This window comes from Clavispora lusitaniae (genome assembly GCF_014636115.1).
Source record: "Clavispora lusitaniae strain FDAARGOS_655 chromosome Unknown tig00000105_pilon, whole genome shotgun sequence".
In the NCBI taxonomy this organism is placed as follows: Eukaryota; Fungi; Ascomycota; class Pichiomycetes; order Serinales; family Metschnikowiaceae; genus Clavispora; species Clavispora lusitaniae.
Window position 1 is genome coordinate 1,473,277 of NW_027093978.1, and position 10,253 is coordinate 1,483,529.

The following is a 10,253-nucleotide window of genomic DNA, read 5'->3' on the forward strand; positions in this document are numbered from 1 at the left end:
TTACCCCCGGTCTCTGGGAGTATAGGCATTCAACCGCTCCTGGCGCAACAGCCCTGTGCGGTCCACCACCGGCCACAGCCCCCACCCTCCGAGCCGTATGACCATGCATGTTGAGTTGTCGTCACCGCCCACGTAATCCACGAACCGAACGACCTCTTCGGCACAAAATTGCGGCGTCGCCTTGTGCAGCCCGCGGAGATTGTAGTTCGCCATGACTATGTCGGCGATTTCCTGGTCTGTGATCTCGTTCGAAACACCATCGGTGCAGAGCACTAGAAAACTTTCGTCTCCGCCCTGTCCCCCAACAGTACACGATTTCACCTCTTCCGGAGAGAGAAGTTTCTTGATGGCGCTGGCATCGCCAATAATATACTGCGACACATCCGGCTCGGCCGTGACGCCCATCTGTTTGAAGCCGAGATCGCCAAAAGCACGAGTGTTAGCGAGCGAGACGAAGCGTTCTTCTCCAAACGAATCCGTCATGAAAAAGTTGGCGGCGTATTTTCTCAACCGACGCGCTTCCATTGGGTTCAGCGGGTGGTGTGGTGACGTAAGGGCATGGGCAAAGCCGTTGCGGTCAACTAGAATGGCCCGTGTGTCCCCCACATGTGCCACAGTCAACTTGGACACACTGTTGCGCTCAAAGTAGTTTCCTCCAGTGAGTGTGTGCAAGAACACAGCCAGACAAGTGGATCCCAGAGCATTGTCGTCCTCGTTGAAAAAGCGATAGTCTGTTTGCAAAAACGCCAAAGGGAGCCGCGACATCAAGTCGTCGGCACAGCTGAGATTGGCCAATTTTTGTACCTGAGGCGTGCTTTCTTGCATGCGTTTCAAGTTTTCATTGCGGTGCTTGTACCAGCGCTTCCAGTAGCCGCCGATGTTTTTAGCGTAGTTGCGAATCAATTCCTGTCGAGCCGTGTCGTCCTCCACTAGCAGCCCCGCTTCTTCAATGACTTTGGCCAAGTGATCACGCAAAAAAGTCAGACACTGCAGCCCGCCGTGGCCGTCATAGACGCCAAAGGCGAAAACAGGACTGTCTAGGTCCATAACCGCGGCTGAATAGCGGTCTTCGTTTGTTCGTCTGTTTCCGCGAGAAGAGTGGTGGCCAAGATGCGAGGGACTTTTCAATAGTGGAACCCGGAGGCGGAAATTCTTTTCGCCGATCGCCGTAAACGTGACGGAGTCGGATAGGTGCCGCACAAGGCGAGGTGACCGGGACATGGGATGTCTATGTGGCCGATACAATTGGAATGCGCCTGTGAAGTAGTTACGAGAGTCAGTATTCAGCACTCAGAGTCACTCAGTTGGTCAGTTACTCAGTCAGTTACTCAGTCACTCACTCAGTTAGTTAGTCGGTTAGTCAGTCAGTCGATCTGTCAATCTGTCAGTCAGTCGATCTGTCGGTCAGTCAGTCTATATCTATAGGTCGTCAGTCAATTAGTGAATCAGCCTATCAGAAGTTGTGGCTGTCACTGTGTCCGGCAGTCTATCTGGGAATCTATCTGCCCTAATCGGATAGCTTGGATCAACAATCCTTAGGCGTGGATGTGCTCGGGACTGTACCTCCGGGATAATAGTGAAGACTTATGCGTAGTCTATTTCTTTGGCGTCGTCTATGTTTGTCGAAGTCTATTCGTGCCTCTTGTAGTTGCAGCTCGCACGTGTCTTGGTAGCCCGCAATTGCCTTTCGTTGCGTCTCCAAGAATGAGACGTGGAGAAGACAGGAAAGTTGGGGAATCCTGGGAAAACCCGGAATGCGCATTTCGATAAGACATGAGGCACATGGAATGTTTGCAGAATTCATGATTTGGCAAAAGTGGAAAAGAACCAATTTTGGAGTAACTGTGGCACAAGATTTGCTGGTACTTTAGTCTTTTTAGTTCCTCTGGCTATTGTCTAAATATGTTCCGTGCGTTAGTTGATGGATCCTTCAAGCAAAACAGACTATCAAGGCAGTCTATGATAACCACATTCTTGACAATATTCACATTACGATAAATTGATTTATAAGATTGTCTGAACAGGTCTTCTAAATTGAATAGCAAGAGTGTCTGATAGGTCTATCTTTTTAGAGAAGAAACCATTCGGTAATCACTTAAGCTCTAGACATCTTAAGCGTAGACATTTGAGCTGATGGCGCAAGAAAGGGCTAGAACAATTGCTTTCCCACTCTATTGAAATTACAGAATGGGGGTCTGTCTCCACGACTGAAGACACCGAGGTCTCGGAACGGCCACACTTCCACGGTGAACTTATCTGACATGATTTGTTCAACTAGAGACTGACCTTACCCTCTCCTACCCTCTTCTACCCTCCTCTACCCTCCTCTACCCTCCTACCCTCTTCTACGTTAATCTCTCTCATAGACATTCATTCCTATACCTCTACAAAACAGCCTTGATCTTAGGCTCCAACTTGTCCTGCGACTGCAAGGCTTGCAAGTCGGAGTTGCCGCCAATGTGCTCGCCGCCAATGAAGATGTTTGGCACGGTTCTTTGGCCGGTGATCTCAAACAAAGCGTCCTGGATCTCGGCGCCGTCCTCCTCGTTGTCCAATTCCAAAATGTAAGCCTCCTTAGTAATGGAAGCGACAGTGTTCTTGGTCTTGGTGCAGTATGGGCAGTAAGACTTGGAAGCAATGAAAATAGGCTTGTTTTTGATCAAGGCCTGGACCTTTTCTTTTGTTTGAGCAGATGCCATGGTTGGAGTTGCGAAAAAGAAGCGTTTGAAGGCGTAGAACATGAACCCGAGCAATATATATAGTAGCATTTGATTGCGGGACCGGAGTGGCCGTGCGGCACTAAAGATTATTGGCGCCCGCACGCCCGCTGACAAATCCACTGTGGCATGGGGCAATGCAACCCAAGATGATGACGGCTTTACTTGAAGACGGCAAATTTGTGGTGGTGTATGGGGCGATGGAGGAGTTATTGATTTCCAGGCAATTTTTTTTCGTGGCACAATTTTAGAACAATTCGTTTTTTGATAAGACTGTCATTGACTGCGATAACTGTAGCAGGAGACAACCTATCCTGGCCAGCATGACTTGATATAATTGTGAGTTATGTATGAAGGAGACAGTACGAATCGGGAATCAAAGATGTGCTACTTTATGTGTGCTATAGCGATAGCAGATAGCATATCCAATCGTTCTAGTAGATACAGCTCATTCATAAATTAGTAGGGGCCGGTTTCGCATTTATAGTACTACGTTTGCATCTTCTTAAACTGTATTATTGACTTTCTAATTGTAATATATACATTAGTAACAGATTTGCATCATGAAGATGTTCTCGCTTCCTCGTACAATGAGTACTCCAACATCAAACTTCTATTCTTCTACTACTCAAAGACGCAGAGGAGGCTTGCCGTCAACCCAGTCGTGGAAAATGTTGTTTGGAATGATCTCCACCGAGTATCCATCGGGGTCTTTGATAAAGGCCAAGTTCTTCATGGCACCCTGGTTCCACTTCACAGCCCAGGTAACGGAGTCGCCAAACTCCGCCTCAATCTCCAGACAGAACTTTGCCGCGTCATCGCACGAAACACAAGTGTGGCCGTATCCTTGAATGGCGCCGTTTTCGGTCGAGTTTCCGTTGTGGTAACCTTCGAACGAGTCGTCGTTTTCCGTTCCCCAGTTGTGCGTGAGTTCAATAAGCGCTTGTCTCTTGAGCTGGTCGCCACGTTCTGCTTCGCCGGCCTTGAATGTGTCCTTGTGGTCGTAGCCAAGGAAGTACAAGGTGAACTTGGCGTTTTCGTGGTCGTGCTTGCTGAAAAGCTTCATGCCCAAAACTTTCTGGTAGAAGTTCAACGACTTTTGTGGGTCCTTGACACGGATCATCGTGTGGTTGAACTTGTACGTCTCGGTGTTGGTGGTGCCAGCTTGCTTTCCTTCACCGTGCTCGACAAGCTCGATCCAGTAGCCGTTGGGGTCCAAGCAGAACGCAATGTTGCTCTGTCTGCCGTCGCTCAACTTCTTCTGGAACTTGACCCCGTCGGCAAGCAACTTTTGCTCGCACTCTTGGATGTTGTCCACCGTGATACAAATGTGGCCAAAACCACGGAACTTCTCGCCATTGCCGTTGTTCAACTGGTAGTCGTGTTGGTGTTCGACACCGTGGTTGTGGCACAACTCCAAAATACCTTCTCTGTCGGCCCAGTTGACGTTCTTTGCCGTGGGGTATCCCAACATATACAATGTGAATCCGTCGAGCTCAAAGTGGTTGACGAGCTTCATGCCAAAGTATTTTTCGTAGAACGGAACCGTCACCTTTGGGTCCTTGATACGGACACAGGTGTGGTTCATGTGAAAGGAGTCATCTATGCAAGGCATTTTGTGTTGAAGAGAAAAAGGTGGGTCCGGAGGCCAATTTATGTTGCTCGGATGGTGTGCAGACAGCATGCCGTTATCCGCTTTAATAAGCAGGCCGGAGTTTTCTAGAAGTGAAAGACTCACCTTGAATGAGACAATTGATGCTCTACAGTATCAATCTAGAGTATCTATCTAGTTCATGCATCTAGCATATCCCTTCTCAATGTTTAGCAATCGAGCAATAATGTATCCAGCAATAATGTCTCCAGCAATATTGTATTCAGCAATATCTAGCCGTATCTGGCAATATGTAGCTTAGACATGTGTTCAGGCATTATGTGTTTGCTTTCTCACTTATGCAGCGACTCAATCTTGTCGATTTTCAAGCAATCCTAGTCTTGAATCTCTCTCAAAAGAATTTGCTATCTCGATGAGTCTTGGGTATGATTATGAAGTCTGCGCATCTCACCACTATTATGCGCTACTAATTCACAAGAGGCGAAAAACTGTAAAGTAGCTAACGCAAAAATGCAATCAAAAATCGAAAAACACCCAAACAAAAACGAAAAGCAAAAAACTGAAGTACCATCACTGCTCCCAAGTTCCTCTAGTACTAAATACACAGTAATCATCTTACTATCCCGTCCTAGCCTCACCTTGTCATCGGAAGAGCTCCGACACCCGTACATCCCACACCCATACTAGATGGGTGCAAAGCTTTACCTTTCCCAGTAATGTCCACAGCAGGCCGACTTGTGTTTTGCAAGCGATTTTCTTCTCTTTCGCGTTGCTGGTCGGCGTACAATGCTCCTAAAAGAACCACACTCACCGATCTTCGAAAGCTTTATGCGGAAAATACTCCCATTTCCGTAGCCACGGCTTGGGATGCCCTTACGGGCCGAATCACAGAAAAAAGCGGCATAGACATCACATTGGTGGGCGACTCTTTTGCCATGGTTTCGTCTGGCTTCGAGGACACGAACGAGCTCGAGCTCGAGGAGATGATTTTCCATGCCCGTGCTGTGACCCGAGGAAACAGCACGTCTTTCCTAGTGGCAGATATGCCGTTTGGCACGTTTGAACTTTCAGACTCCCAGGCAGTCGAGACTGCCATCAGGCTTGTCAAGGAAGCCAGGGTGCAGGCGGTCAAGATCGAAGGAGGAAAAGACATTACTCCCACCATCAGAAGAATAGTGGGTGCTGGAGTTCCTGTGATGGGCCATGTTGGCTTGACGCCGCAGAAACATAACACCTTTGGCGGCTACAAAGTGCAAGGAGGCAGTTTTGAGCGGGCAAAGGAGATCTTGGACGACTGCCGGGCCCTTGAGGAAGCAGGCGTTTTTTCCATCGTGTTGGAGTGTGTTCCCAACAAATTGGCCGAGTTGGCCACGGCCTCTGTCAATGTGCCCACCATTGGCATCGGCGCAGGTCCAAGTGTTTCAGGTCAAGTTTTGGTCTTGGCCGACATGCTAGGAATGAACGACAAAGCGCCTGCTAAGTTTGTCAAACAGTACATGAATTTCTTTGACCAGGCCACAGCTGCCGTGGCACAATACAAAACCGACGTCCAGGAAAGAGCGTTTCCTGACCCAAACGAACATGGCTACAAGATGAAATCAAGCGTCTTGCAGGAAATCAAAGCATATATGGAGAAATGAGCGGTGAGAGTACATGAGCATGCTGGCAATCTAACGATAACGATCTACTGATGACGACATTAAAACAGAACGGGGCCATTTGTACTGATATTCCTAATTTGCCGCCTTGAAAGTTTAGAGAGCAGTTGTTGAGTGGAGAAATGCAGTTGACACTCGACCTTTTCCTGAACTTGCTACAGGAATGCCTTGGTATGGTATCAGGATGTCGCTATTCCAACTTGATGCTAGTCACAGAGATGACTTCCGAAGGACGATTTATGTACGCATATGAGGGAAACTTTTCATCTTTTATTTTCCAACCTCATTTGATAATGAGCAAATTTTTTGCACCCACATTACTGGTGATTTTCTTTTCAATACCCTGCATTTCTGCTCTTTTCATCTATGCATTCGAATACTTTAACGAAACTCACTAATACATAGGTAAATCAGGACTTCACTTTAAGAAATACTAGCCTGTAAGTTCTCATGCGCAACTTCCCAATCTTTTGAAGTCGCAGTCGTCTTATCGGCTGATATAGTCTGTAGGTTAAATTCTAGTACAATACATAATAAACTAATGCCGTCGTGATTTGTGCCACCTGGTACGTGCAAATTGGAAGGATTGGTAAGCGGTCGGACATGTATAGAAATTTCCGACATGTCAAACGCTAAGACCCTGCGGATAAGCGTAGAAGCTTACGAGCGGATTTTAACTCCACCCGTCTTATTTCCATTCCAATCCATGGCACCCAGATATTAGTAATATACTCCTTTCCACATAAGGTCCTGCTTATATTGTCAAACGGCGGGATTAAGAAGACATGATTTGGTGATAATTGTGTCCTTTTCTGTGCAGAATGGACACATTCGGGCTTACAAATCAAACGTTCGTGCCACAGTGCTCGAAACCTCACCTGATTTCCACAGTACTTAAAGACAACCAAAGTGTAGCGTTTTTCTTCCGAACTAGTAGAAAATCACAAAGCAATGGTCGCAGTGAAAGCCTTAAAAAACACCGATGTCTTCAAGCCTATTAAGGTTGGGAAACACGAATTGAGCAACAGAATAGTGTATGCTCCCACCACCAGAAAAAGAGCGCTTCCTGACCACACACCTTCGGATCTCCAGTACAAGTACTATGATGACCGTACCAAGTTTCCCGGCTCCTTGGTGATCACAGAAGCCACCATTTTGTCGCCCAAAACCGGTCTCTACGAAAACGTTCCAGGAATCTATACTGAATCGCATGTGGCTGCGTGGAAGAAGATCACAGATAAGATTCACGCCAACAAATCGAGAGTGTCGATGCAGCTTTGGCCATTGGGCCGTGTGGCTGACCCGGTAGCGACAAAAGAGGCTGGGTATCCATTGATCGCTCCAACTGCTCTGTACGAAAGCGAAGAGTCCCGAAAAGCCGCAGAGGCCGCCGGAAACCCAGTCCACGAGCTTACTACGCTGGAGGTTGAAGATTTGGTGGATGACTTTGTGAATACTGCCAAAAATGCAGTTGCTGCTGGCGTCGACTATGTTGAAGTCCATGGTGCACATGGATATCTCGTGGATACGTTTTTCCAAGTCAGTGCTAACAGCAGAACTGACAAGTATGGAGGCTCGATCGAAAACAGATCAAGATTGGCTTTGGAAATCATTGACCGGTTGATCGAGGAGATTGGCGCCGACAGAGTGGCCATCCGTATTTCTCCATGGGTCAAGTTCCAAGGCATTCTTGCTGAGGAGGGCGAAGTCAGTCCAGTGGCGCAGTTTGGCCACTTTTTGGGCGAGCTTGAGAACAGGGCCAGGGCAGGAAAGAGAATCGCCTATGTGTCCATTGTGGAGCCTAGATTTGGAGGCGGCGGCGATATTTCACCGGAGAACATCTACGGCGACAACTCGTTTGCCAAGTCTGTGTGGAAGGGCATTCTTATTAAGGCAGGAAACTACACATACGATGCTCCCGAATTCAACACTCTCGTGGAGGATGTCTCTGACGGAAAAACCCTTGTTGCTTTCGCGAGATACTTCACTTCAAACCCAGACTTAGTCCAAAGGCTCCATGATGGAACTGACTTGACCCCTTACAACAGAGCCTTATTTTACAACAACAGTAACTGGGGCTACAACACTTTTAACAGTGCCGGAGAGGCTACGGTTTTCGATGAGGAGAAGGAACAAAAGAGGCTTCCAGCACCTATTGACGTTACCAAGGCTCAGCTTTAACTTTATAAACGTGTACAATGAAATAGATAGAATTTATGGTTAACGTTGTTTGACTTCTTTGGTCATGAATTAGATTGAGTAATCCAGCCACAGTGAAACTCAGCTATCAAGACCTGACTAAAGTATCGGGTTTGGGTGGTGTACAAACGAACTCCGACAAATGAGTCAAGTCTCAACTATATCATACACTGTACAAGAACCTGGCTTCCCTACGGATTCAGAAACCAAGAGTCTGTGAATATACACTAGTAATCGATCCAAACTTGAGATAAACACAGTACGTATACACATTTACTAGGAGCGAAACTATCAGTTAACATGATCTCACAATGCTCTTCGGCAACATTATTACCCTTACTCTCTCATTTGAAGGCGCTGAGTTATAAGTATTGAAAGCATGAACTGATGAAGAAAGCAAAGAAGATACAAGCCAAAAAAGAGGGTCCGGAAGTCTGAATTACTTCCATCGGCATCTCCCCAGTCTCATTCCATAGTGACACTTCTTCAGCGAAATAAAGAAATAGTGACAATATGCTACATGGCTTTAGCGAACGAAGCAGTATCCATTGTGAAGACTTAAGTAATTCATAGCAGACTCGTGAACATATCACTCAAACGAAAACCACTCTACTAAATGTAGCTTTATTCAATAATCGTATTCTTTGGATCTTCAGGCACATATTTGCAAACTGAAAAGTCTATTGTCGTTTGTGCCTTTCGCACATGGTGGTTTTCGCTCTTAGGTATGAACCATCAGAATGATTGTGTTGCCAACTCTAGACTTCGAAGTATCGTGCGACAATAGTTCGTCAAAGTCAGAAAACACGTTTGCAAAAGTCCCGAAGGGCATCTGATGGTAACTATTATCAGCGAAGACTCTGATAATGTAGACACCACTTAGCTAACTATTTTGGCATGGGCCAACTTAAGTCACAATGGAAAAATTTCCAAAAAGTGGAAATTGCGAACAAATTGAAGATACGCAAGATTTAAATTTAATCGATCATGCAGTTAAAAAGTAAAATAGAATCGGGGTTCGCTCAGCCAATGAAATAATTAAGAAGCAGATCATGAATTCCACGAAGCCCCAAACAGCTTTATGGTTTACGAAATGGAACAAGCGGCATTTATTTCTGATATAGACTTTTGTTTGACCCAATTGTGCGTCTGTGTTCCTTCTCATGCAACTTCAGTCCATAAGACTGTATAACTAGTCTCCATAACGCCTTTTTAAACCAACCCGCATGAATGAAAAGTGCCACAATGCGTACAAGCAAAAGCCGACGCGATTCCAAGGGTGCAGTAAACGCAAAATGAAAGGATAAGGAATCGAACTGATGAGGAACATAATACAGTAGAAAAGGATATCCATGATGATAGAGAAAGATATTGAATTATCGAAACAAGGAAATTGTCTCTATTTATCAAGGCAAAAAGTGGCGACTGACGTGGTCAATTGGAGTGTATGAAGGTGCATATGCGTATGGATGGATAATTCGTAAATCGTAGTGCAGTAGCCCTCCAATAAATCAAGTTAGCAAGGAATTGACTCCTAGTCCATTGAAATAATCCATGTGGCTGGCTCAAATAACCTACAGTTCCCCATGATATTTACCTTACATCGCACTTGAAGATTTTGATTGGATGCAAGCGTGTGTAGAAACTGAAAGCCAGATGAGAAGGTCTCTGAGACAATACAGTCAGTTTACAACCATTGCTCACACGTAGACGTTAAGATAACCCGGAAATTAAAGGAAGAGAACAATTGGAATATACAGCAAACCATTCTTAACGTGAAGTGGTACGATGTTCTTTGGGAGGTACTGATGTTCTTTAGGGAGGTACTGATGTTCTTTAGGGAGGTACTGATGTTCTTTAGGGAGGTACTGATGTTCTTTAGGGAGGTACTGATGTTCTTTATGTTCTTTAGGGAGGTACTGATGTTCTTGTTGTTCTTTAGGGAGGTACTGATGTTCTTTAGGGAGGTACTGATGTTCTTTAGGGAGGTACTGATGTTCTTTAGGGAGGTACTGATGTTCTTTAGGGAGGTACTGATGTTCTGTTCTTTAGGGAGGTACTGATGTT

General features: G+C 45.9%; 5 protein-coding genes across 5 annotated transcripts; 2 read left to right on the top strand and 3 right to left on the bottom strand. All coding sequences in view use genetic code 12, as the record gives it.

Annotated features, from left to right (window-relative positions):
• Positions 1-1,221, bottom strand: FOB63_003682 (PP2C family serine/threonine-protein phosphatase; the record flags this gene model as incomplete). The annotated part of the gene is made up of 1 exon (XM_002615178.1): positions 1-1,221. One exon carries the CDS (start codon positions 1,219-1,221, stop codon positions 1-3), a length of 1,221 nt encoding a protein of 406 aa, XP_002615224.1.
• Positions 1,222-2,384: 1,163 nt separating this feature from the next.
• On the bottom strand, positions 2,385-2,699 carry FOB63_003683 (glutaredoxin; the record flags this gene model as incomplete). The annotated part of the gene is made up of 1 exon (XM_066102344.1): positions 2,385-2,699. One exon carries the CDS (start codon positions 2,697-2,699, stop codon positions 2,385-2,387), a length of 315 nt encoding a protein of 104 aa, XP_065958362.1.
• Positions 2,700-3,345: 646 nt separating this feature from the next.
• Positions 3,346-4,401, bottom strand: FOB63_003684 (lactoylglutathione lyase; the record flags this gene model as incomplete). The annotated part of the gene is made up of 1 exon (XM_002615177.1): positions 3,346-4,401. One exon carries the CDS (start codon positions 4,399-4,401, stop codon positions 3,346-3,348), a length of 1,056 nt encoding a protein of 351 aa, XP_002615223.1.
• Positions 4,402-5,045: 644 nt separating this feature from the next.
• On the top strand, positions 5,046-5,969 carry FOB63_003685 (3-methyl-2-oxobutanoate hydroxymethyltransferase; the record flags this gene model as incomplete). Its single annotated transcript, XM_002615176.1, has 1 exon — positions 5,046-5,969. One exon carries the CDS (start codon positions 5,046-5,048, stop codon positions 5,967-5,969), a length of 924 nt encoding a protein of 307 aa, XP_002615222.1.
• A 969-nt stretch (positions 5,970-6,938) lies between these two features.
• Positions 6,939-8,168, top strand: FOB63_003686 (alkene reductase; the record flags this gene model as incomplete). The annotated part of the gene is made up of 1 exon (XM_002615175.2): positions 6,939-8,168. The coding sequence occupies one exon, from the start codon at positions 6,939-6,941 to the stop codon at positions 8,166-8,168; it is 1,230 nt and encodes a 409-aa protein (XP_002615221.2).
• Positions 8,169-10,253: the final 2,085 nt, after the last annotated feature.